Below are 27,440 nucleotides of genomic sequence, written 5' to 3'. Positions count from 1 at the left end.
CCCAGAATTGGGAATTCCAAGGGTGAGACCCAGCCAACAATTCCTCAGATGATTTTGACACGTACTGATGTTTGTATTCTCCTGCCCTGGCCTAAAATATGTGTTTTTCAGTAAAAGGACATCATCCAGGTATGACAGGCCCCAAAGAGAAGCTTCATCTCCACAATGATTTTGTTACTCTCTCTGGTTCTCACAAACCTAGGGAGGTTGTAAAGAAAATAAATATATTAAACGTGGGATTTATAGTATGGATCTTGCATACAGGTCTCATCAATTTCCTAGCTTATAATAAAATACCTTGAGGGTAATACATGTGTTATTTATATAACCCACAGCAAAAATTAGTATAACGCCTTATACAGTCCATAAATATTGGTTAATGAGTGATCTTATAAAAAACAAGTTCCCTATTGGATTTTATAAACATATCTAATGAGGATGGTGGATCTTTGATTATTAGGCTGTGGGCACATGTTCATCTAATGTGAACATGACGTGTGTTTATAGCCAAGCGGAAGCTAATTGTCACAATCAAGAAAAGTAATTCATGGCGCAGTGGAAACAAATCTGACTAGGAACCATGAGGTTGTGGGTTCGATCCCTGACCTCACTCAGTGGGTTAAGGATCCAGTGTTGCCATGAGCTGTGGTGTAGGTTGCAGACACAGCTTAGATCTGGTGTTGCTATGGCTGTGGAGCAGCTCCAGTTGAACCCCTAGTCTGAGAACCTCTGTGTGCCTTAGGTGCAGCCCTAAAAAACACAAGAGACAAAAAAAAAGAAAAAAAGAAAAAGAAAAACAATTCAAATTAAGTATCCTACTAATTTAGATCAACATCATCCTTTTCCTATACTAAGGAAAATCAGAGTCTTAGTTCAGTCCCAAGTTCTTAAAACATACTCAGTAAATCATGATTGATGATAACATTGATATCAGGGTTATCATGACTTGAGATAAAAATCTCATTGGGAAATTTTATGTCATTCCTAGCAATCTAAAACAAATTTATGCTGGTCAGAGATTGGAAAATTTGTGTTAGTACCAATCTACTAGAAAAAGTATATTACATGTTATTACTGAAATACACTGAATTTTCTTTAAATTCTAAGACCATAAAATCAAACACAAATGGTTATAAGCCATTTCCTTCATGATCTCCAGACCTATGGCTCAGTCCATCAATATTTGAATTACATGTGTGTAGCTCAATTGTTGTTAAACCATTTCTCTACAAACTACAAATTAATATTAACGAGAAATTCCATGGCATTCAGCCACAGCATTCTGTCACTGTGCTAATCATTGATTTTAATTTTAAATATTAATGCAGTGCAGTTTTTGTTAGCTTAAAGCAATAATTGCACAGAAACAGCAAGACCTAAGTCAGATGAGACTCTATTACAGGAAATTTGAAAGCAAAGCTGTCAGTAGTGACTGGTGAGTAAACTCTGAATTGCTCTCCAGCAACTGGCCTATGATTATGAATGATCACATCCCTCTAGTGAGTAGCTGACCACTGGGGTTATTTGGTTTGTAGTTTTTTGCCAATCTATTTAAAGAGCTGCTTGGTGTCAGAGATGGAGTGGGTCATTTTGAACAAGAAATTCAATTGTGAGGCCAAGGAACAGAGCTGCCAAAACCAGCTGGCACTTTGTACCTAAGGAGAGAAGAGCAGAAAGAAGAGCTTAGACAGTTCCCATTGTGGCTCAGTGGTAAAGAACCCAACTAGTATCCATGAGGACATGGGTTTGATCCCTGCCCACGCTCAGTGGGTTAAGGACCTGTTGTTGCTGTGTGCTCTGATTAAACCCCTATCCTGGTAACTACCTTATGCCATACACATACACACACACACACACGCAGCCTCCCAAAAAAGGAAGAAAAAAAAGCTTTGGAAAGCTTGAGGTCAGGTGAACAGCCACATTTGTGAAGAACCAACATTTTGGTGTGAGAGGCCTGATAAAATATGGAGCATATGTTATTTGAGCCAGCCCTATTCTTTACATTTGAAGGAACAAAAACAGTGTGCTCTAGTAATCCTAGAGTAGAGAAAACAGATTTTTCTTAAAGGGAGGCTTTTTAATCAAGATATGATTCCAGGGAGATCCCGTCATGGTTCAGTGATTAACAAATCCAACTAGGATCCATAAGGATGGGGGTTCAATCTCTGACCTTGCTCAGTGGGTTAAGGATCTGGTGTTGCCTTGAGCTGTGATGTAGGTCGCAGACATGGCTTGGATCCCGCGTTGCTGTGGCTCTGGCGTAGGCCGGTGGCTACAGCTCCGATTTGACCCCTAGCCTGGGAACCTCCATATGCCATGGGTGGGGCCTTAAAGAAATTTTTTTTTAATTTAAAAAAGATATGATTCCAAAGCCTAATTAGCAGCAAGCAGATCCAATCTCTCTTTGGGACCACAGTCTAAAAAACTTATCAGATTATAGATGATATATGAGAAGAAATCCTCTCTCATTCTCTTATGTAACTCTAGGCTGCTCCTTGGAGTCCTGTTTCTAAAGCCTATTTCCTTTTTTTTCTTTTTTTTTTTGTTTGTTTGTTTGTTTAAGGATAGGTACTGTTATTTTGCTATTAACACTAAAAAGCTCATAAATCACCTACCTCTGATAGGGGATCTACATCAAAATAAAAATTACTACTGAAGTATATGTCTACATATTTTGCCATGCTTGACACAAATTTATGATGATTGATTTTCACATTGAAAATTTCTTTTAGCTTGACACAAATTTATGATGATTGATTTTCACATTGAAAATTTCTTTTAAAGTCATTGACTTGATGTTCTGCATTCCCATTTGACTTTATAAAGTAATGTAAAATTTTTGTAAACTCTTTTTTCCTTAAAGAAAAAAGTGAACGTGCTGTTGAATGCCACTGAGTTTGTTTTAATCCCACATGTTAGTTAACCTTGATTTCTGAAGCAACAGATGTCAATTTACAGGGTGACGTTCTTGAAAAACAGAAAGCAAACAATTATTTGTGGAAATTATGGTATCCGTTCAATAGCTAAGGGATAATTTAAGTATAACAAAAGAACTTCTCGTGAACTGGCTGTAACTCCTTATAAGCAATAACATGAATGATTTAATAAGGAGATTTTTCCTCACCAGAGATAGGAGAATAAAGTGCAGATATTAGACAGGAAAATTAATGCATGGTATTGAGCCTAATTATTTCCATTTGCTTCCAGTAGGTGCAAACAATATACCTGATGAAGCCTTAAGTTTAATTCAGAGGAAGTATCATTTGGCCAAATATTCGAACTGCGGTGGAAAGTAAAACTATTCACATTCTTTCTACCTTTAAAATGCTGCATTTATAATAACTGGGTATATGTTTACAATACTTTCCATGTCCGTGTACCATATGGAGCTTTGATTATTACATAGGCGAAAGTGCTACATTAAATGTGTTTTGAGAACAAGGTAGAGTAGAAGTATTGAGTGAAATTAATGATTATGAGAATTTTTTGTTTTGCTTTTTAGAGCCCTACCCATGGCTTATGGGATTTCCCAGGCTAGGGATCGAACTGGAGCTGCAGCCACTGGCCTACACCACAGCGTCAGCCACAGCAGATCTTTAACCTACCGAGTGGGGCCAGGCATCCAGCCTGCATCCTCATGGATATTAGTCATGTTAGTAACCCCCTGAGCCACAATGGGAACTCCTGATTATGAGAATATTAATATGAATATATTTTATATATTTACATATAAATTTTATCCATATGTATGTGAGCGATTAAATACACTATTCATTTACAAATAATGTAAGTGGGGAGGAAAATACCAGATTTTTAAAGAGGTGAGAGAGATCTTGTGTGGAAGGAGGAATGCATAGATAAAAAGGCTAAACTGTAAGCAGACAACAGTATGTGTACTTATTCATGTAAAATTATAAATATATGGGTAGAAAAATTGGACATAGTAGTTCTAACTTTGGCTAGTGAGTTTCTTTGGCTATGACAAACGTTCAAATAAAAAGATTGGAGTTTAACGTCAATAAGGTGTCTAACATAATGAATAAAAGCAAAATAAAAAAAAAAAGAGAGAGAGAGAGAAAGCAGAGATATCTGTGGATACCTGATGATATTTGCTTGTTAAACCAGCATACAATATAAAATGATGCTTGCTCGTCTGTTACAAATGGGTACGCCAGGAGACTAGGAAGCTGGGAAAGTTACTGGCATTTCCTTGACACATCTTTGTGTTATTTCACTTACATAAGCATGCACTAGCATTCTTTTCACATTTGAATCTTTGCGGGAAGTAAAAGATAGAAAAGTGCACATATCACGAGTGTTTGGCTTAGTGAATTATTACAAAGTGAACACAACCATGCACCTACCACACAGATAAAGAAAAAACAATTTCTAGCCTCTCTGAAGATTCTCTCAAGCCCCTTCTGGTCACTACTTTCGGGACCCCCTGTTGACCCCTTGAGACTAGTTTCATCCACCTTTCTACTTTATGTAAATGAAGCAATCCTCTGTATATTCTCTGTAACTGGTGCTGTCTCTGAACCTTAGGTTTGTAAGATTCATCCATATTGCTTTATGGAACATTAGTTTACACCTTTTCCTTCAGTTATAAACACCGCAATTTACTTATTCACTATTGATGGGTACAAATTGCTCACCATCTTGTGATAGTAGGAATAATATGGATATTGCCACAAAAATTCCTCTCCGTGTTTTTACTGGACACGCACTACCCCTTTGAGTATATATCAGGGTTCTGTTTGCAGTGAGTTTCCTTGAAGGACGAGGTGTGCTCTGGGCAGGGATTAGGCTTGCTGTCTGCTCTAAAACAGTAGGTTCCCCGAGTTCAGAATTTCTCCCTGTATCACAACCCACTGCATGTGTTGGGCCCTGTGTTGCCCCCATGGGACTTTGGGGGGAAGGGGGCAGATGCAAACGGTGGTGTTCAGACGGCTTCCTGTGCCATGAGTAATTAAATACTCTGTCTCTGACCCAGACCTCTTATGTGTTGTGCCACCATCCCTGAAATAGGAACAGGGTCATTGACTAGCTGGTAATAAGGTAAAATCAAATCCCAACCTGACCCCCATCACATCAAATTCTTTAGTGTATATTTTCCACAAACACAAGTAAAATAAAGATATCAAAATTGGGAAACTAAAGGAGTTCCCTGATGGCTCACCAGGTTAAAGATTCAGTGTTGTCACTGCTGTGGCTGGGTCATTGCTGTGGCATGGGTTCCATGCCTGGCCGGAGAATTTCTTCATGCCAGGATCACTGCCCCCCCCCAAAAAAAAAGAGAAAAGAAAAAGCAAAATTAGAAAATGAACTTTGAGAATTTACCGGCTGTGTGTTCTTGCCGTCAGTACCACCAAGTCCTTTGAGGACATCCAGCAGTACAGGGATGGGAGGTGAGATTTTGGTGACTTGCCCCACTGCACATGGAGACCTGGCTGGGAGCACCATGGGACTGCATCTGCATCCTACGTGGAGACGTTGGCCAGGATGCTCCAGGGCCGCCTGCTCTAGCTGTGACTGCAGGTCCCCCACCCTCGGGGACCCCTATGAAGCAGAGCCCCCCACCACCCTCCCCGCTCTGGCGTGGAGGGCGCCCTCTGCCGGCTGGTGCCCCAGGCAGAGCAGCACAAGGTGCTCCACTGAGGCCTCCCTACCCGGAAGCCCGCCTGCACTTTCAGTCCCTGCAGTGCTGATGGCCCTGCGCCCACTTTGAAGTCCCTGCTCAACCCTTCTGCGGGGCCTGGAGGTGCTGGGGGCAGCGGGGAGGAGGCTCAGACGCAGGAGGGAGGAGGGAAGAAAGGAAGGAAGTGCCGCAGGAGCCCGGCCAGCCCAGGGACAGTGGACCCAGGTGACCGCAGACCCTCCGTGGATGCTTTGGGCAGACTGTCATGAACTGTCCCAGATGCCACCGGCCCCCCAGCTGCTCACTTTCCTCCCAGCTCTCTCCCAGCACCACAGGATAGTTTCTCAGTCTCTCTTAATGTTTATGCTCTGACGCTTCTGGAGCTTATCGGCCAGTCGTTTTATAGAATGTCCTTCACTTTCACTTTCTCTGATTTTCCTCATGATGAGGTTCAGCATGTGTAATTGGCAGGAACCTCAGTGTGCTTGATGCTGTGCCCTTATTGCGTCTTATCAGGTGGTACAGAATTTTAATTTGTCCAATTACTGGTCCTATTCACTTTGATCATTCAGTTAAGGTGGTGTGTGCCAGAATTCTTCACTATAACATTATGCCTTTCTCATTTCTATTTAAGAAGGGTTTCATGGGAAGTAATTTGAAACTCCATAAATATCCACACTTCTCATCAAACAAGTTTGAAGCATGCTTGTTTGTTGAGGACTCAGTTTCCTATTTTATTCAGTGAGTCATAATCCATTGCTATTATTATTTATTTTTATGCTCAAATTGTCTCCAACTTGACCAGAGGGAGGCTGTCCAAACTGGCTTCTGTGTCCTTTTGATACAATTCCATCACTGAGTGTTTACTTTCTGTCATAATAGTATATTCCAGGCTTATCTCATTCTTTCCCCCGCCTACATAGATATCTGTGTATTCATCTACACACACACACATACTACCGAAAACCATGCGTTCACATCAACCCTTCTAGTTCCCGGCAACAGCACAGGATGCATTTTCAGTTTCTTCCTATTTGTGATTGTAACTCCTTTCTCAAACAGTAAGAAACTTAGTTTCCATGATCCCTAATATATTTACTTACTTGTTTAATGCTTTCAGTGTAACCTAATAGAACTTAGACAAAGGATTTGGACAGAAACTTCACAAAGGAGAACAGTTAATTGTCAAGAAGCAAAGGGGAAGGTGCTCAACATGGTGATTATCAGAAAAATGAAAACGAAAATCACAATGAAGTTTCATGACACTCAAGTCATGGAAGACACAAGATCACCTGGTGCTAGTCAAGTCTCAGTTAGTAAAATGACTTTGGAAAAGATTTTGTCATTCTCTACAAAACTTAGTAGAACAATTCCCCTGTTAAAGTACATTCAAAGAAAATATCCATAATACATGAGCAGTGAAAAGCACTACAGAAACAGAGTTTGGAGACATGCGTATGCAGCACAGAGCCTGGAGGAAGGACTCATAAAGTAATTCTTGAGCCAAGCCTTAAAGGATGAGAGGGATTTTTCTTGGCAGAGGAAACTTTATTACTTCATGATGAAGTCTGGGAGTAAATATTACAACTTTGACTTATGCTTTCCCATTTCCATTTTTTTCTTACAGTGTTCATTGCTCTTTACAACACTCAAATCCTCACACAGAAGAGTCAGGATAACATGAGTACATGAAATCCAACAACCTCACGTCAGTCACTCCCAGTGTGATTATATCAGTCACTCCTAATAGAATCACTACTGCTAGAATTCGAAAGTGAGAAACTTGGAAGGTATAGAAAGAGTCCTGGAGGGGAAACCCAGCAGGCCGGGCTCTGCTTCTTATTCCTTGAGTGACTTTGAGGAGGACAGAATTTCCAAGTCTCATTTATACATTGTAGATGGAAATAACCCATCTTGCCTGTCTCGCAGGCTGCCATGGAAGTTTAAATGAACATACACGAAACACGTTTTAATCTGTGACAGGTTCTTCAAATATGAAGTGTTCGAATGAATGAAACAAGAATGTCCAGCATAGAAATGGACATAATGGCAAATTTTTTTTTTGACTTTTTGTCTTTTTGCCATTTCTTGGGCTGCTCCCACGGCATATGGAGATTCCCAGGCTAGGGGTCTAATCGGAGCTGTAGCCTTGCTTGAGCAAGGCCAGGAATCGAACCCGCAACCTCATGGTTCCTGGTCGGATTCGTTAACCACTGAGCCACGACAGGAACTCCACTTTGCATTTTTTTTTTAAATAAACTTTTTTAAGAGTTTCCGTCATGGCTCAGCAGTAAATGAACCTGACTACTATCCATGAAGACTCAGATTCGATCCCTGGCCTGCTTAGTGGGTTAAGGGTCTGGCATTGCTGTGAGCTGTGGTGTAGGTCACAGATGCGGCTTGGATCCCGTGTTTCTGTGGCTGTGGTTTAGGCCGGCAGCTGCAGCTCCAATTTGACCCCTACCCTGGGAACCTCCATATGCCACGAGTGCAGCCCTAAAAAAGACAAAATAATAATAACAATAATAATAAAATAAACTTTTTAAAAATTTTGGAATACTGGGAAATATACAGGAAATTGGCAAGGATAAGATAGTATTTTCCTGCACCCTTAATCAGTTCCAGTTTCCCCTACCTACTGTGGTACATTTGTCAAAACTAAGAAATCAGAGTTCCTGTTGTGGCACAGTGGAAAGGAGTCCAACGAGGAACCATGAGGTTGCGAGTTTGATCCCTGGCCTCGCTCAGTAGGTTAAGGATCCGGTGTTGCCATGAGCTGTGGTGTAGGTCGAAGGCTTGGCTCGGATCTGGCGTTGCTGTGGCTCTGGCGTAGGCCAGTAGCAACAGCTCTGATTAGACCCATAGCCTGGGAACCTTCATGTGCTGTGGGTATGGCCCTAAAAAAGACGAAAGATAAAAAAAAAAAAAAAGCTAAGAAACCAACATTAATGTCTTACTGCTAACTAGGTCCCAGCTTTTATTTGGGTTTCACCAGTTTCTCTATGAATGTCGTTTTTCTGTTCAGAAGACCACATTGCGTTGAGCCGTCGTGTCTTCTCAGTGTCCTCTGATCTGTGCCGGTGTCTCAGCCTTCCCTGGCTTTTCCTAACCTTGGTAGTTGTGAGGAGTATTTTGCAGAATGTCCCCCAACATGGTTTGTCAGGCGTGAGTTGACTGGGGTGATGCGTCTTTGGAAAGAATGCCAAGGAAATGAGGTGTGCTTTGCTCACGTCACATCAGGGATCCCTGGAATACACACGTGGCCAGAAATGTTTACCTTGGTCACCTGGTGAAGGTGTTGTCTGTGAGGCTTCTCCACTGGAAAGTTATTAGTTTTTTCCTTTTCCATACTTTATTCTCTGTGAGTCATTGAGTCCGCCCACCCTACAGGGAGGGAGGGGATAAATTTCACCTCCTGGGTGGGGGTGGAGGGTGTGTACATATATTATTTGGAATTCTTCTGTAAGGAAACTTCATATTTTTAAAACCATTAAATAACAGAAACAATCCTGATTGATGAGAGGTTCCTTTTTTATTCCCCACTTACTTAACTTCTTGTGAGAATGCTAAGATGAGGCCTCCAGCCATCCTCAGAGAATGGGTGTGAGGATGAAGAGTCACTAAAGACCTAGAAATCCACAAATAAGAAAAATACTTTCACACTAAGAGTTAACGATGTTTGATTCCAGCCTTGTCTGTGCCAGAGCAGAGCTTCTTAAGGTGGCAAACCATGCTCCTGGGTCACCGGCAGATGGCACTAGTGAGTAACAGCCGTATAGTTTGTAGCTCAGGGATCTTTGCCTAAATACTAAACTCACTGTAGACTGAAGAAGCAACGTGCTATCCCATTATTGCAGTTCTGCCCCAGGAGGTTACTCTTAATTTTGAATAATCAAAATGACCTTTATTTGGCTTCTGAAAACTGATCAAGATAAAATGATGTCTGGGGTAGAGGGGTTCTACATTAGTTCTAAAGTCTGAAGTCTATTTCAGTGAGAACAACATTTTCTTGGGTTTGTATTCAGACTGGTAGGCCTATTTTGACAATGGTCAGTAAAGGTGAAGAATTAGAAGGTAATCGATGTTGTCACGGGCTAGTATGTTTTGTATTTTACCCACAAAGTCTATTAATTGCTATTAACTGGAATTGATATGTCAGTAAGGGCTATACCACCTATGAGCTAATGTTATTTAATAAGGACTTTGGGATTGTATTAATGTGTCTTTCCTAAAGACCCCAGCGTGCTTTTATATATGTGTCCCTGCTAAGCTGGAATGTCAAGATAGACTGAGAGACAGGAAGGGAAAAAAGAAAGGAAGAAGGGAAGGTGTTGAGTTGGGCTTGATTAGAGAAAAGAAAACAGGCCCACAGAATTTAACTTTTGGAGGTTTCACCTTGGATTTCTTGAGCTCGGAAGGAATGACTCTAGTGCTTCCTCAAAGTTCAGTGTTCATTCATTCGAGGTACTGAGGTGTCAAAGATGATTTCCACTGGAAAACTTGTATCGGGTACCATTTCATATAATGCAGCATACTGAACAATACATCCAAATCCGGGTACTTTTTTTTTAAATTTCCCCAATACATTATTTTTTTTTCTGTTGTACAGCATGGTGACCCAGTTACACATACATGTGTACATTCTTTTTTCTCACATCATCATGCTCCATCACAAGTGACCAGACGTAGTTCCCAGTGCTACACAGCAGGATCTCATTGCTAATCCATTCCAAAGGCAATAATCTGCATCTATTAACCCCACCCTCCCAGTCCATCCCACTTCCTTCCCCTCCCCCTTGGCAACCACAAGTCTATTCTCCAAGTCCTTGATTTTCTTTTCTGTGGAAAGGTTCATTTGTGCAAAATCAGGGTACTTTTTGATACTTTTATTTACATGAAAAATTTGGACATCACTTGTCTTCTCTTAAAAAGAACTGTAGGAAATAGCAGATCGCATATTGAATATTTTTAAAAGAAAGCTCATTTTGGAGTTCCCGTCGTGGCGCAGTGGTTAACGAATCCGACTAGGAACCATGAGGTTGCGGGTTCGGTCCCTGCCCTTGCTCAGTGGGGTAACGATCCGGCGTGGCCGTGAGCTGTGGTGTAGGTTGCAGACGTGGCTCGGATCCTGCGTTGCTGTGGCTCTGGTGTAGGCCGGGGGCTACAGCTCCGATTTGACCCCTAGCCTGGGAACCTCCATATGCCACGGGAGCGGCCCAAAGAAATAACAAAAAGACAAAAAAAAAAAGCTCATTTTAATTTTATCATCTTAAGAGAATAGATCAGAATTTTTTGTAGGTTTGAATGTGTTGGATTATTTGCTGGTAAGTGAATTATAAGATAGTAGAAGAGAGGTCTTCTGAAAATAATAGCTATCATTTATTGAACAGGTAACTGTGTGGCAGTGTGGTAAATACTTTATGTATATTTTCTCATTTAGGGTTTAGAATAACACTATGGGAAGGTAGAAGTGCCATTTTACACGCGAGCAAATTGAGTTTTAGAGAGGCTAAATAACTGACTTATCTAAGATGAGAAAACCAGTAAGTGGCTGAGCTGAGAATCTGTCCACTTTAAACTTTAATAGGCTTTCTCCCCATAGGAGATGTTTCTGTGGCTAAATCAAATTCAGATCAGTCCTGTCTTGATGGCAGCAAGTCATTATGCTTCATCTTATACTTCTACTTACCTTTATTATACATCAAATACTTAATCCAAGAAACTCTGGAAAATACCACCCCTGCCAAGATAACTTTTCAGTGTAACACAAGAAAGGCCATTGAACTTAGGTTCACTATACTGTTACGACCCCTAAAAGGGTCTTGAACTTTGCATGCTCTTAGCACACTAAGTGCATCCTCAAGTTCATCTTAGAAGAGTAGGTTAGACTTTTATTATAGATTTTGAACATGTCAAATTTTTGTCATTACTGGATGCATTCTAAGATGGCAGAAGAGAAATTCTGCAGAACCTGGCTAGGGGAGAGAAATGATTCAGAATGAGTGGTTTGGATTTACTTATTACATTGGGAAACTTAAGGTCAGGTTTCCTTTCATTCTCCAGCACTAACTGGTACAACAGACTTGTTCTTCAGGCTTTGGGGTGTTATTTTTATTTTTTATAAAAAAAAGTGGGGGGAAATTGGGGAAAAAGTTAAACCATGGGAAAATGGTGCCTCTTTCCATCCATATTCCAGCTGGGGTGAGTTGACCCTTTAAGAAGTTTGTCTCATGTGGTTTAAGCTAACATAGACAGCGAGGACTTGCATGACCCTGGCCTGATTGGCTATTGATAATTATATTACCTCTCATTAAAGAACCATGCAGCTGTTTTCAGAGGAGAGAATAGTCAGATCAGATCCCTCACTTTTCACTGTTACTTGTCCAAGGTCAAGAAACAATTTAGCAGCCAAACTGAGCCCAGAACTGGGTGTTCCTGACTGCTACCCTGTGTTTAGATCTCCTTTTCATGTCTCTTCCTCTTCTGCTTCTTTACAGACTAAAATGAAGGTTAGGAAGCGTTCATCAAAAACTGGATGTTTATTCGCCATCTGTTCTGTTTACGACTCACAGGCGCTTTTGAATCAAGGAAACCAGGTCTTTCTTCCCGTCACTACACCATAATTACTTGTTTTCTAAGCAATATCCAAGTTCACATAAGACTTGCAGTACTTTTGGATCAAAAGTAAGTGGTAAGTGAGGTCTTAAAATTTTGCATTAAATATATTACACATAATTTCTATTGAGTATCATGACTGTAGAAGAAATAATAGCCATATATGGAAAAGCAAAAGAAGAAAAAGAAGAATATGCTTGACGGGTAGTTTATACCAAGAATAGAACTTGGGTTTCTCTTGGGTACTAAACCAGTTCTCATACTAATATGTTCGGAGCAGATACATTAGATGCTAATTGGTTATTAATAGAAAAGCCAGGAGTTCCCGTCGTAGCGCAGTGGTTAACGAATCCGACTAGGAACCATGAGGTTTCGGGTTCGATCCCTGTCCTTGCTCAGTGGGTTAATGATCTGGCATTGCCGTGAGCTGTGGTGTAGGTTGCAGACGCGGCTCGGATCCCCCGTTGCTGTGGCTCTGGCATAGGCCGGTGGCGACAGCTCCGATTAGACCCCTAGCCTGGGAACCTCCATGTGCTGTGGGAGCGGCCCAAGAAAAGGCAAAAAAAAAAAGACAGAAAAGCCAGGCAGGGTTAGGCTGAAATCTGACATTCACCCTTATACCTAGAAGAAAAATTACTGAATTACAATCTCCTTTTTTGCTGCATTTCTGCCACTAGGAGGCTTCTGGTATAAAGAAACAAATACTCAACATTCAAGAAAATTGCTTTCTAATCCAGGCACCTCTCTTAATTCAAGCTCTACCACTAACTAATATGAATAAGTTAATTGATTCTTTTCATCTCAAGCAAGTGCAGATATGATGGCGACTAGCCTTATTGGGTAAAGCCACTACCTGTGTGAATGGGTGATAATGGAACAGATATCTGAGTCATGTTAGTATGGTCAAGATCCAGACTCTGAATTTCAACTCAGGTCTTTGACTTCCCACATGGTATTCTTTCTACCACTGGACATCGTGGATGTTGGTTATGATGGTCGGAAGCTGACTCTGACTCCTCTTGGAAAAGATAATACTTTTTTGAGGGCAGCGTGTTGATATGTTTTATGTATTTTTTCTTAAACCAGCAATAACGTGGGCTTTTGATTTTAATATTTGGGCTCAAAGGGTCTTTAGGAGGCTATAGAACTTACTGTGTTTAAAGAAGTGCCTTTTGAAACATAGTCTAATCATATATTTTAAATAAGTTTACTTTGTATTTTTAAAAAGCAGGCTGATGTTTGAGCCAGTTAACACCTGAGGAAGGCGCAAGTTCAAATCCCCTCAATTCTTTCAGTTGGGTCGGGGGAGGATTATTATAGTGCCCATGGCGTGCTCACTCCCCCACCCCCCACCCTAGAGAGAGAACAACAGTGAGACCAAGGGGCAATGGGAAATGCTCAAAGGACACAGTGAACAGAGACTTAAGTTCCCAAGGCAGCCTGCAAGACAAGTGCTGAGGGGTTCAGAAGATGCAGAGGTGCAGGAAGGAGTAGGTGGAGGACAGTCTGGAGAGAGGGACCCAGGTGGTGGTAAAAAATGGGTGGGCAGGACTCTCCAAGGAGAAAGCAGCCCCTCTGACGCTCCCAGGGCAGGGGGCTCTTGTAGTCTATTTTAGGGGGGCTGCTATGCTGTGCTAAAATGCAGCCCCTCCCTGTCTTCCTTTTAAAAACCTGCCACCTGGTGTGGTCTTACTTGGGAGACAAAGAAGATGGGGAACCCTGGGATGAGACCTACAGTTTAGTGAGAAGTGTCTAGAGTTTCTCCAGGCAATTTGCAAAGATATAGGAACCTCACCAGATATGGGTTTGAGCCATTACAGCAGGAGTGTTCAAGAAAGTTGACCCCAGAAGAGTAGAAGGGAAAAGAAAGGAATCTAGAACTTCAGACCAAATCTGAATTGTTTGCTATAGTATTCCTGAGACACAGATCTGCAATTTGAGTGGACGCAGATTGTGTTGGGGTTCACATTTTTTTTCTTTTTACAGCTGCACCCGTGGCATATGGAGGTTCCCATGCTAGGGGTCAAATTGAAGCTGCAGCTGATGGCCTACACTGCAGCCACAGCCACTGCCACGCCAGGCCTGAGCAGTGTCTATGACCTACACCATAGCACATGGCAATGCCGGATCCTTAACCCACTGAGCGAGCCCAGGGATCGAACCTGCATCCTCAAGGATACTAGTTGGGTTCGTCCCTCTGAGCCACCATGGGAATTCCCAGACATTACATTTTTAATCAAATATTTATTCAGCAGTGTTCTGATCACTTCCTAGTCACCTCATTGATGAGAGAGGGGTCTTCTTACCCCAAATCAATGATCTGGCTGAATACATGACACTTGACACTGGACAGATGAGATGACAATCATTTATTAGTCACATCTACTCACAGCCCAGGGAAGAGAGGGACCCCGCTTGTCAAGTAAGGCCACACTTGGGCTGCACGTAGGAGCAGAAGAAGCCAGCAGGGGCTGAGAGACAGGCTTTGTAGTAACAAGAGAGTAAAGTGCCCCCTTGTTCCTCCAGGAGAACGTGATTGATGTGTTTGAATAATGTTGTGAGCTTGTAGGGAGATGAAACCCACTGGGTTGAGGACCAGGTGGGGTGCAGCTGATCTGGCCAAGAGGGGAGCTAGTCGGGGATGGGGGGGTGGGGGGGGTGGAGCCTGTTTTTCTAAATGGAGGCACATCTGACCAGGGCAGGGAAACGCACGCCAGGCCTTTGGGACTGTGAGAGGCTCAAAGGTGTCAAGGCAGCCCAGGAAATGTTAGGTCTTACAAAGTAAACACCTGCTCTGTGCCTCGAAGGATGAATATGGGAGCTCTTGAAAAATTAACAATCGAGTTTGAGATACATATTCACAACCAAGTAATTGCAATGCGTTGTCAGAAGCTCCATAGCATGGAGTTCCCGTCGTGGCTCAGTGGTTAACGAATCCGACTAGGAACCATGAGGTTGCGGGTTCGGCCCCTGCCCTTGCTCAGTGGGTTAACGATCCGGCGTTGCCGTGAGCTGTGGTGTAGGTTGCAGGCGCGGCTCGGATCCCGCGTTGCTGTGGCTCTGGCGTAGGCCGGTGGCTCCAGCTCTGTTTAGACCCCTAGCCTGGGAACCTCCATATGCCGTGGGAGCGGCCCAAGAAATAGCAGCAACAAAAAGACAAAAAAAAAAAAAGAAGAAGCTCCATAGCAGAAGTCACTATAAACTGATCAGAAGCACAGAGGCAGGACGGGCTGATTGCCTGAGTCAGGTGAAGGCATTGTATCAGCAGTTATTATACTGGATTGCTACTATAGATGCTAACAAAGGGTTGGGACACACGGCTTGTCATCTCCCTGCGTATAGTTGACAACTAAAAAATGTCATTCGCCATCTGGTTCTAATAAGAACGAAGGCACAGCCACTGCAGTCCAGGGCAGGGATCAGGGATCAGGAATTGAGGCGCTCTGTGCTCTGGGAAAATTGGCAGAACACGCCTTCAGATAGTTTGATATTTTCAGGAGACATTTTTTATGATCCTGGATTCTTGCATCTTCCCATACTTAGAAAAGCACTGAAACCATCATCTAAGAGGTCTGTCCCTTGTGACCAGCAGCAGCCTTCTATGCAGAAAAATCACACATCCATTGACCTCCCTCCACCTTCCTCTCCGAGCAGTTCCTCGGGGCCCTCTGAGAGGCTGTCTCCTGGGCTGTCGTCTGCAGTAAGTGCCCAGTGACCCTGCAACTCACAGCTCTCGTGTCCTGCGTTTTTATTTCAGTCGATCTAGTGAATGTCCCTTCGACTGCTAGTGCTTCCAAGTGGACGCACCCTCCTCATGACACACTGATGCCCTTGGAGTAGTAACTGAGTCACCAGATCCAGATTTTTCTATCCCTCATCAGACACAGCAAGGGTCCTAGGTCTGCGCCTTCAGGGTAGGAGACGCACCCTTGCTAGTGATCCCCCCCTCCCGGAAACAAAGCAGAACAGAACCAAAACCCAGAAGCAGAACACTGTCTCATCTTCTTCGTTGACCTCTCTCTCTGCCGTCTCCTCCCTCCTTCCCCCTTCTCCGTCTCGCTCTCCCTCTGTCCCCTTCCTGACCTCTTTTCCTCCGTTTCCCGCTTCCTCTCTCTCCCCCAGTCTGTTTCTTACCCTCCTCACCACTTCCAGTGTCCACGTGCTGACAGGGTCCACTCTGTACGCTGCTCTTGACTCTCTTTTTATTCTGCTGTCTCCTGCTTCTTGTCCCTTCACCCATGCTCTTTTGCTTTTAACACACAGAGACATCCATGTTTCAGAGAGGTAACTGGCCAAAGAGCCTTCTCTTTCACCTACTCTACCACCCTGTTGGCAGTGCAACCCAGCACAGCGTTTATGGTACCATCTTCGGCTGCTCCACTCCATGCTAACCGTGGAAAAGTAGTTCCCTTCTTTTCTCCTTGATCCCCATCAGTAGAGGCCTCGTGTGGCTGACGTATTGGTCACAGAATAGTAGTAGTTAATATTGAAGCGCATGTACCTTCAGTTAGCGATAGTTCTGATTTGGGTTTGTGATGAGTGCAAGAAATAACACATCTCTTCCAAAGCTACAGTATGAACCAGCTGAGAGGGAAAGAGGTAACAGAGGCCAGAATATCACGGGCGATTACTGATAAAGGCTGAAGTGGAGGATGTAGCTTAGCGAGAGGCCAAGGGTCTGCGGACTGAGCCCGGAGCTCGGCAGATGCACCCACTATCCCCATCTCAGCAGCGTGGTTGGGGGCAGCTTCCTGCGTGGGAGATTCTCCCACGAGAGGGGAGCAGGCTTGACCAGGCCCATGAGGCAGGGCCGGAGTGGATTTCCCTGCAACCCTGGTTTCCCCAAGGGCTCTAATGAGTGGGGAGCGGCAAGATCGCTCCTGAGGACAGGGAGCTGGGAAAGAAGCAGTGCCCCTCTGCCATTTCACAGTGGCTGCAAGACGAAATGATTTACTTGAGAAAAATCAGTGTTTGTTAACCCCTTCTTAGTATCATCGTGCCGAATTCAGCATGTAAGTTTGGGTTCTTCTGTTAGACCATCATCTTAACATACTCAGTCCTTGCAATGCATCTTATCTTGGCAAAGGAGGGTGGGATTTAAGATTCTAAAATACTGTAGAACACATCTTTGTGAATTCTTTCAGACTGGTGGCAAATATTATTACCTACACATGTACAAAATTTGTATCTCTTTCTATGGAACGCATTATATTCATCTTTCTACACATTCTGGGAAAAATTTTGAAAACCAGAAAATATAGTTGGAACACTGAAAAAGCCTGAGATGATTTCTGATACTGGGAGGAAAAAGAGCAGCATTTAAAAGTAGCAAAAGCATAGCACTGATTTGGTATGAAACAACATTATGCACTGCTTTAAAATGCATACTGGATCATGTAGCAAAAAAACGTGTAATGTACTAAGGACATTTCCCACTTTGATGGTTTAACGCGAAGTGTTCTCTGTGTTAAACGTGATTTAACATTTCACATTTTTCTTTTTATGAATAAGTTATTGATTTAAAATTTGTATGCTACTTTAATTCATAAAAGAATAATATAGAGAGATTATATGGCACTTTATATTTCCCAAGTAATTCATAAACTTTAAGTGAATAATGCAGACAGCACCCCTGGGAGCAAGCCACAGACTGTATGCATCTTACTTCCACGAGAGCTCCTGGGGAATATAGTCATACAAATCATTGTGTTTAGAAATTGCACATAACTATACATGCAATTTCTATGGGAAGAGGGGTCTTGAGTCTATCAAACACATGAAAGAAAGTTCCTAGAAAATGAAATAGGCAACCCACTTTAATAGGACATTAGGACAGGTATGGTAAATGTGTATATACATACGGGAGAATAGACACCCTAAAAGCCATATGTGACCTCATCCAGAGACCACTTGAAATGGAGATCAGGAAATCTGAGAGGTCGCTTGTTCTGTGAGATTTTTTTCCCCAGTAAGTAGGAGGGGTACCATAGCAATACCTATTTGAATTTGTCTGAAGAAGAGCTTCATGGAGGGAATGGGTTGTTGAAAAAGGGAATAAATGGCAAAAAAAAAAAGGAGGAACTTAACATGGTATCTGTGTTAACCCTGTTTGCTGCTTCTGTGCTGAAAATTGTGATTATGGTTTTTCAGCTGGTGGGACATTTTTGGGGAGCTCGGATAGATTCTGCTGAGGAACAAATAGTACATTCTGATGAGAAACTGATGAACTCCACAGCCAGAGCAGTCACGGAAAGTCTCTCTTCCTTGGCTCTGTTTGGAGCCTCTCCTATTGTTATCCCACTTGTTCTCTTTGCATCTTGCTCCTTCCTGCATCTCTCTCTTGCTGGTCTCTCTTCAAGGGGATACCTTCTTGTATCAGACCATTTATGGTGCTTAGAATTTCTTGAAGTTAAGACCTTAAAGGGAGACATTCTGTTAACTGTCTTCATAGCTATTCCTGTTTTTATTGCCAAGTTTTCAGGAGGCTCCGTCTTCTCTGACACATGCCAAAGACAACGAACACCCACTGCAGCCCCCAATTGCTGGAGAATGAATTCTCCTGTGACACCATTCTGCCCTCTCTCTGCTCTTCTTAGTGTCCATGCTCTAATCCACTTTACTGTGCTGCTGGCTTTTAGACTGCAAGAGAACAGTTTGAAGAGTTGAAGAGTCTAGTTGCTATTTATCTATTGCTAATCACAGATTTAAACAGCTAAGGGTTATTGGTCTCACCCGAGAGAAGTGTGAGGAGAATGCAGCAGCCTATTGAAGGTACCACAAATCCAGGCTCCCCATTTCACTCTTTCATTCTTAGTGCGTGGGCTGTGTCCTCATGCTTGTCACCTCTGAAAGATGCCTGCTGTGCTACAAGGTGTAGCTCAACCAGAGTGTTATATAGCTCTCCACGTATTTTTGCATTCATGATCTCATTCTATGACTCAATGGGACAACATCCAAACTTACTAGAAACTCAAACCTGGAATAAAGAGGTATAAGCAGCATCTGCTATGTGAGAACTTCTGGATGGAAAGTAATTTAAAGATCCTTTGAAGGTGTAAATTTCATGCAAGGGTTTTAAAGATATTATAATGCATTTTGCCTATAAAGTAGGTATACAAGAACTCAAGGCATAATTCAGATGATTTTATAGTTTGGGAAGGTAATTACATGGTGGAGTGAAATGAGAAGTCAGGATACATGGATTCAAGGCTCAGCTTTGGGTAAGACTAGGGCAGGATTCTGAGCCTCTGCCTCCTCGTCTGTGAAATTATATACTTGAACAAAATTAGATGACCCTGAAACTTCTTCTCACATGTAAGAGTACCTATATAATCATGACGCTAGAAGTCATGAGCTAGAAGAATTTTAGGAATCATCAATTTCCGTGTTCTTTTTACAAATGAGAGAACTTAGGCTCAGAAAGGTCACCGTTTGTCCAAATTCATTCGCCTGAGCTGGAAATTTCAGTCCTAGTAGATAACACACTGCGCTTTCACGAATATTGATATTGCATCCTGGTAGATGAAAAAAAAAGCAGCCTCCTCCTCCTCTATTTTCACTTTCCTCTTAGGCAGAACCTCTTAATAGCATTTAGTCTGTTTAATAGAATGCAGAGAATGAAGCTTTTTTTAAAAGTCCACTTTTTAGCTGAAAATTCTCAGGCAAATTACTTAACTTTTCTGTAAAATAATAACTGTACTTCCTTCATATTCTACCCCCCCCATTTTTTTGAGGACTAGATGAAATAATCTACTAAGAAAAGTTAGTGTAGGACTGAGACACAGCGAGAGCTTCATCTGAGCCACCCATCTCAGTGCTTCAAACTCCAAGTTGAGAAAGTGTCCTAGACCAATATCCACAGTGGCTTGTGTGGAGGAGGAGTCTGCATCTCCTCTCATTATTTTGTCTTTATGGAGTCATATCTTCTACCCCCACATTATACAGATCTGAATGCTCTGTGCAATAACCTAGGCTATGATACTTAATGGAAAGTCAGACCAGTTGTTATTACATGGACACTGAGCTCATTAACCAGTAACTTGTAAAAGACAAATGAAAATAATTTAAATTAGGGCATTTGATCAGGGATTCTGATCATGGATGGGCTGCAGGGGAACAGGGAACTGTCTGACATTTTATTGTAACAGGCTTTCTCGACCTCAATTAGTATTGGTATTTTGGGCTGGATAATTCTGGGGGGCTGTCCTGTACATTACAGCATGTTTTAGCAGCATCCCTGGCCTCTACCCACCAGATACCAGTTGCACTTCCCTGGTTATGACAAAAACATCTCCAGACTTTGCCAAATGTTCTCTGGGGCGGGGTGGGGGGGGTGGGGGGGTGGTCATAGTCTCCCTTCTCTCCTTTGAGAACCACTGTGATAAAGCTTGATATGTACGTGCATTTTTTTTTTCTGGGAGTCTCATCAATTTCGCCATATTCTTAGAAAGGTCTATGACCTCAAAAGGGTTGGAACAAATCACACAAACCTTTCAAAATAATGATGAAAGAACACACATCTCCAGCTGTAGTTGTTAAAAAAAAAAAGTACACTACCATGGCCAAATAAAATGGTGCGATTTGAAAATATACTATGAAATATATATCTACACAGTTATTACTTTCAACTGCTTTGCAAAAGCACAAACTATGGGGAAGTAGCTACTTCACAAACTGCTATTCCCAGATGGCACGATTCTTAAAATACAGTCTTCAGCAGAGGCTACCACCGTCTGCCAAGCGTAGCTCTACCCCTCCAAAGGGGTTAGCGCCACTGACAAGCAAAAAAGACCTTCAGTCCAGAGGGGAAATCAAAATCAGTGTTTCTCAGTAAAGAAATTCAATGGTGGTATTGATTGCAAGATTGATCGGATAGAGGGATGGGAGGGAAGGGTGGGGGGATGGGGAAGAGAGAGGGGTGGAGAGAGTGGGAGAGAGAAAGGGAGGGAGGGAAAGAGACAGAAAGGGAGAGATCGAGAGAGAGGAAAGAGGGAGAGAGACAGAGAGGAATGCTTTGAAAGAGGTCTGCAAAGAGGACATCTCTTGGGAGAGGCTCGCTGGCATTTCCCTCTGACTTCCCAGGCTTGGCTGCAAAGGCAAGCTGCCTGACGGAATCCTTGAGAGCCTTTGGCTCTCGGTTCTCGCCTCTCATTCCCACGCCCACACTGGCCTCCTTCACTAGCTTCCAAAGTGACCACATCCCTAGAGCCTCTTGAGAACTCAAAAGGTCACTGCATCCAGTCCTGAAGGCCCTGCTCTCCATCTATGTCCCCCAAAGGCAGTCGGAAACCTGAGCTTAAACCCCAAATACCAAACGCAGAAAAGCCAACAGGGAGCGTGTGTCGTCTTCCAGCCCCCTCGGGAGCACCCGTGAGGACAAGCAACTTTCTCCCTTACTTCTTGGTCCGTTTGCCTCCCCCACCCTTGCGTTGGAAGGAGTCGTACTGCGAGGAGGGCGGGAGGTGGTTTGGGGCCGAGGGAGCCACGAAAGCCGCCCCGGGGTTGGGCTGGGAACCGGGCGCTCGCCGGCCGCACCCCCTCCCCGCCCCGCGCGCCGGGAGGGTCCCCGCCGGCCGCGCTGCGCCGCGCCTTCGCCGCCTTCGCCGTGTCCGCTCCGGGTCTCTGCGGGCGCGAGGGGAGGGGACGAGAGAGAGAGAGAGAGGAGGGCAGGGCGGCGGAGGGGAGGAGGCGGTGCGTGCCTCGCCTGCCAAAGGCAGATCCACTCCTCCGCGCCAGCCCCGGCGCCCCGCGCGCGGCCACAGCGCTCCGCCCGAGCCGCCGCCGCCGGAGAGCCGCGGGCAGCGGAGGCTGCACTGGCGGCGCCGCCGCGCGTCCTCTCGGAGACCTCCGCCTTCCCGGCTTTTCCTCCCGCGTCGGGCCCCAGGGCTCAGCGGCTGTTAGGGACCGCGGCGAATAAGGAAGGACGGTCTTCCGTGCCTTGGATGCTCTGCCGGGAGACAGCAAGTTGAGTGTGCGTCCCGGCCCCGGGAGAGGAGGCGCCCGCCGCCCGCCAGCCATGTGAGTCCAGCGCGCGGCTGCCCCGGGGCGCAGGCTCTGCTCCTCCCCCTCGGCGCCCCTCGTTCCCGGACGCCGGAGTTGGGCTGCTCCCGGGCTCTGGACTTCCTGAGTGGGGCTGCCGGCCGGCTCGCCCTGCCCGCCGCATCCGCTGCGGGCGTCGGCCTCCGGGGGGTGCTGCCTGCCCATCCTCATTCCTTTCCTCCGCGCCGCGCCGGCTGCAAAATAACCCCTCACTTCCTTCGGGGTTGAGGGTTCATTGTGTGTCTTTTCGGGGTGGGGGGTGGGGAGGTGGGCGAGGACATTGCAGGGGGCTGGCGACAGGCTTGTCTGGTCTTACCCCGGGCACCTTACCCGGGCTCGAGGTGAGGGCCCTCCTCCCCTGGTGCCACCCCCACGCTTCTTTCCCCGCGTCGGGGCCGGGACGGACCAACTTCAGCCGCTAATGCTGATGCTGACCGCAGTTGACAAGATTTTTAAAAAGTAGCTGAAACTCCCCTGGAGTGACACACTGGAGTTGGAATGGGGCGGTGGGCGGAAACGAAAGGGCAGGGGCCAGGGCTGGGAAGTGAGATAGGTGGGGGCGGGAGGGTTTGGGGTGGACCCTGAAAGCTAGAGTTAAGAGCTCTGGGAATGGAACTGTGGGGCGCATGGGCGCTGGGCTTCTGTATTCATTTCTTTATGGAAAGTGTGGGAAGTGGTTCTGGAACTCTTTTTGAAAGGGAGGGATGGATGGAAGTCAAAGCACGTGGAACCACTCGAATGACTGAGGTTCCATGTAGAGTCCCGGAAAGTATGGATTATTTTTCAGATGAGTGACAAAATCTTCAGCAGAAGAGATGGTTCCAATAATTTAATTGGAGCCAATGAATCAGAATTGCAGATATGGAAATAAGTCGTACACAGGCTTTCTTTCATTGACGCTAGAACGTAGTGAACGCACTCACAAAGGCTACTGAGTGAATGCTGGGGATGCTGAAGAGTCCATCCATTCTGTGTGCATAGACAGTCTAAAACTGTGAAAATGATCCTAATTATTTTGTCCGGGCTCATGCAGAGAGTTAATGCACCTAAGGGGACACAGAAAAGTTGCTACAAATTATGAGCACGAACTTGCAAGCCAACTGAACAAACCATGGTATGGCTCATTTTATTATAATAATCAGAATTCTGTTCACTGCCAGTAAACATGCTACATTACTTTTAATGTGAGTAGGTGAAATGAGTTCACTGGCTTGGCTAGTAGAAGTCGTGCATTTCTTTAAGTAAATAGCTGTCCGAGTTAATTGGAGAACATTTATGGGAGATAAAAACATGAAAAAGCTTTGAGCTAGGCTGACAAAATTTGAATTACAAAGACGTTTATAGAGCAATACTTTAGAGGTATTGAGGCATTTTTGAAAGTTTATTCACTGTAAGTTGTAGACCAGCTGAATCTGTGTCATCACCTCTCTGAAAATGTTTAACTTTGTTTCTTGTGGTTTACCAGGGCCTATCATCCTTACTGCAGAGGATGGGAAGCTGATGACCAGTAGGACTGAACATCTGTTCTATTGACAGACGCCCCCCTCCTCCATCACAACTGTGGATTACCTGTCGGTCCCCGTGGTTTCATACCTTCACTCACTCCTGCAGACCCAGAACAGTGACTTTGGGTCCTCCCTGCCCTGTCTGGTGAAAGATGGCATCCAGTCTGACTTGCACCGGGGTCATCTGGGCTCTGCTCTCGTTCCTTTGTGCTGCCACCTCCTGCGTGGGGTTCTTCATGCCTTACTGGCTGTGGGGATCGCAGCTGGGCAAGCCCGTGTCCTTCGGTACTTTCCGGAGGTGCTCGTATCCAGTGCACGATGAGAGTCGGCAGATGATGGTGATGGTGGAGGAATGTGGGCGCTATGCCTCCTTCCAGGGCATCCCCAGCGCAGAATGGAGGATCTGTACCATCGTGACAGGCCTGGGCTGTGGCCTCCTCCTCCTGGTGGCGCTCACCGCCCTCATGGGCTGCTGTGTATCGGAGCTCATCTCCAGGACAGTGGGAAGAGTGGCTGGAGGAATTCAGTTCCTGGGGGGTAAGTGACTTTGCCAAACTTCACTCATTTGCCCGAATCCCAAAGCAGTATTGAAAACCGTGTTCCCATTGTCTGTTGAGATTCTTATAATTGACACTTGGAATGCTCGGGAGATACTGACATGGAATGGCTTTGGGCACAGACTGCCAGCAGTCCAAGATTTTTCCTTGCGTTGCTTTACAATTTCAAGAGCTCTTAATTTCTGTACATCCTTAGACATGTACATCCTTGGCCTCTGAAGTACCACCTGTGTGAGGCAGTAACATCTGCCTTGTTCATAAAGCAGTAGAGGAGACAGGTTGGATTTTCTAGCTTCTGGCTTTTTATGTTCAACAGCAAGCAATTGCAGTATCTGTGTCCTTCTGGAATCCTCAGGTCTTTAGAGACGAAAACTTCATAGAAAAATAGAAAAGGGTTTTGATTCCACATTGTTACCCTAAGCCTTTAATACTCTTTGGTGGATCTAAAATTGAGCCTTGCCCAATCTTAAACTATATTTCTAAATAAATGATTACTGTTTTAAATGAGAGATCAGTTTTACATTAACAGCTATGAATTTCACTATGCCACAAAGATAAGCTTCATTACTGTTAGGATTGAACTTTTCTAGTGCTTTTGCTGTGGAGAAAAAAAAAAAAAAAGAATATTTAGCAACCAATGTGTGCTTGTCCCAAATGGGCTGGATAGTCTCACTAATGCCAGAAAAGGTTTGATTTTTACTTGGGTTTCTTCCAACACGTATTGCTTCAATATCTCTGGTCATATGGTTTTAATTATACTTTATATATTTTCCGCTGTGCCTTTCACCTCCATTTTTCAACCTGACGGACTGAACTTGTCTGATTTATAACCTGCTTTGGTGAAATACGACAGTCTCTGTAGATAGTACAGAATGCGAGGAAATGGGAAGCCAGGAAAACGTATAAAATGTATTTGTAACTTCATTACAAAGTAAAAGTCTATTGGTCTTTCATTGGGTGTTTTCTTACAGTCTTTTGTGACAAATCCAGAAGAAGAAAACCCATGAGCAGTGAAGAGTTCTGGATATGGTCTACATATGGGAGAAACCCCAACAGATTATTTTAGATTATTTGATATAAAACTTTCAAATAAGGTTTTAAGTAGGAAAATACTTGTGCTAAAAATGCAAGTAGCAGAAAGTTCTGTGTTTTGAGATGAGATACAGTTGTTTTCAATTCTTGATTTCCTTCCCAGATGTAACTTTGTTCTTGTATGCTTCCTCCCCCCGCACCCACCGTGTTTTTCATCCCACTCTGCCCTAAGAGGCAATTTGGGGGACTTTCTTTACCACTTCACTGTTCAGTGTTGAGCAAAAGTCTTGCATGTGATGTGTATTTTACACAGAAATACAGTAAAACCATTAGGAAACATAATGAGGTTTCTGTAGAGTTGAAATACAAATCCAGAGTCAAAAACTTGTTGATACTACAGATTTGAAGAATAGGACTAATGCCAGGAATATTTAAAATTTTTTTCTTTCAGAATAAGCTCGATTTGCTCTTTGTGTTTTTCTTGGCTCAGGAAAAATGCTTGGGCAGTTTCTTTTTCTCCTCTTATGCTAAATATTACTTTTCGTCTTCTTCATTTTGGGGTAGGGACTACTATTATTTCTGGCAGAACAGGAAAGTGCTTACAAAGAGAAATCAGTTTTTATTGATTACCTTTAAATTTACATCGAAGGAAGGCAACAGGAAGTGAACCTGAGACTGGTGGGATTTCTGCTTCCCTCTAGAAGCTCTGTAAGGATTTTTGGGAATTATAAAGAGCTAAATGTTCTACTTTACAGAAAATTCAAGGGGGAAGATCATTGGGGAGCTTATATATACTTTTAAAAGGACTGCTTTTCCCTTTGTATATGCTTTTTTCATGAACTCTGGCTTGGTAAGAGTTACTGACATGGAGTTGAGGTTACAGTTTATTACTAGCATTTCTCAAATATATTTTTCATATCTGGCAGAAAATAATCTGAGTTATAATAATCTAAGAGGGCTTTCTGATTTGAACCCTTTGAGGGCTCAGGTAGGTAAACACATTCAGTTATCTAAGATAGGAGTCATTTTGGAATTAAAAAAAAAAACTTGGATGATGGAAAAGGTTCTGAAAAATCTGCCATTAACACTACCATTTAGTGATAGAGCAGTAATTTTACTTTATGAAAGTTTTCATTCAAAGGGTAGGTTTCCTAAAGACTGCAAAATAACCAAACCATGGAGTTCTCTGAATTCCGAAGATGGCAATGCTTCTGAAATGGAGTCAGAGGTACAGGGCACCGAGCTATAAGGCAGATTCTCCTACTAAAAATGATTCACCCAGAAGGGTTATGTTTAGCTAAAGTTAGGATTGCTCCAAAAACAATAGGAAGCAGGAGAATGGCAAAGTACAGAGGCATCCTGCTTAACCCTGCCTGCTGTGTCTAGAGTTTGCACATATGGTATAACATCAGGCAGTACAACCCCTGCAGTACTTTGGAACTGGTTAAAGGACAAAGTGTCAGCCTTCATTTGGAATCGCCTTGCTACGGTTGGTTAGCGGTTCCAATGTCACCTGTAGGCCAATGGAACAATACAAAATGGGACTGTGGTCCATGGACATTTACTACTCATAAAAGAAATAAATACTTGAAGACTTTCAATGCCTTCTGCCTTTCTTGTGGTAACTTGTACGTAAACTTTAATTGCCCCTATCTCCATCTTATATTTAAAGTCATGTCTCTGTCATAATTTTTAAAATCCCGTCTGGATTGAGTTTTACCCTCGATTGGATTTTTAAAAGGCTTGTAGAAAGCCTTTGAGAACCATCGTGTACAATAAAAATGTTAACCCGCGTGGAGAATGGGAATGGCGCTATGAGGAAAGAGTGGCTTTAATGTTGGTTTTGGTTGTTGAGCGTGAAGTTACCTGCCTTCGAATACTGTTGTAGTCCTTAAGTACTTTAACAGAGTTTTTAAAACTTAATACCAAACTTTTGGTGTATGTTAAAGATCTTATTTCTGTGCTCCATGAATGAAACATGTGAGAACATTGTAAAGACGTCTTAAGGTTCTCTTAAGTTCTGCCCACAGGTGCTTGCCGATGTCAGGGTCTGAA

The 27,440-nt window shown here is 43.6% G+C and overlaps 1 protein-coding gene across 3 annotated transcripts in view; it reads left to right on the top strand.

Moving 5' to 3' along the window:
- LHFPL6 (LHFPL tetraspan subfamily member 6) overlaps positions 1–27,440 on the top strand; it is a 256,317-nt gene that overhangs the window by 3,784 nt on the left and 225,093 nt on the right. Inside the window, exons 3-4 of one of the 3 annotated variants that reach the window (XM_047755863.1) lie at positions 12,136–12,329; positions 23,757–24,333. In XM_047755863.1, coding sequence (XP_047611819.1) covers positions 23,949–24,333 — 385 coding nt within the window. In that variant the 5' untranslated portion in view covers positions 12,136–12,329; positions 23,757–23,948. Of the gene's footprint in view, positions 1–12,135; positions 12,330–21,495; positions 21,656–22,131; positions 22,271–23,756; positions 24,334–27,440 lie in introns of those variants that run through there. The other 2 variants (XM_047755865.1, XM_047755862.1) reach the window with 2 other exon arrangements.

Source organism: Phacochoerus africanus, chromosome 13, assembly GCF_016906955.1.
Source record: "Phacochoerus africanus isolate WHEZ1 chromosome 13, ROS_Pafr_v1, whole genome shotgun sequence".
Lineage (NCBI taxonomy): Eukaryota > Metazoa > Chordata > Mammalia > Artiodactyla > Suidae > Phacochoerus > Phacochoerus africanus.
This window is presented reverse-complemented; position numbering and strand designations above follow the sequence as displayed.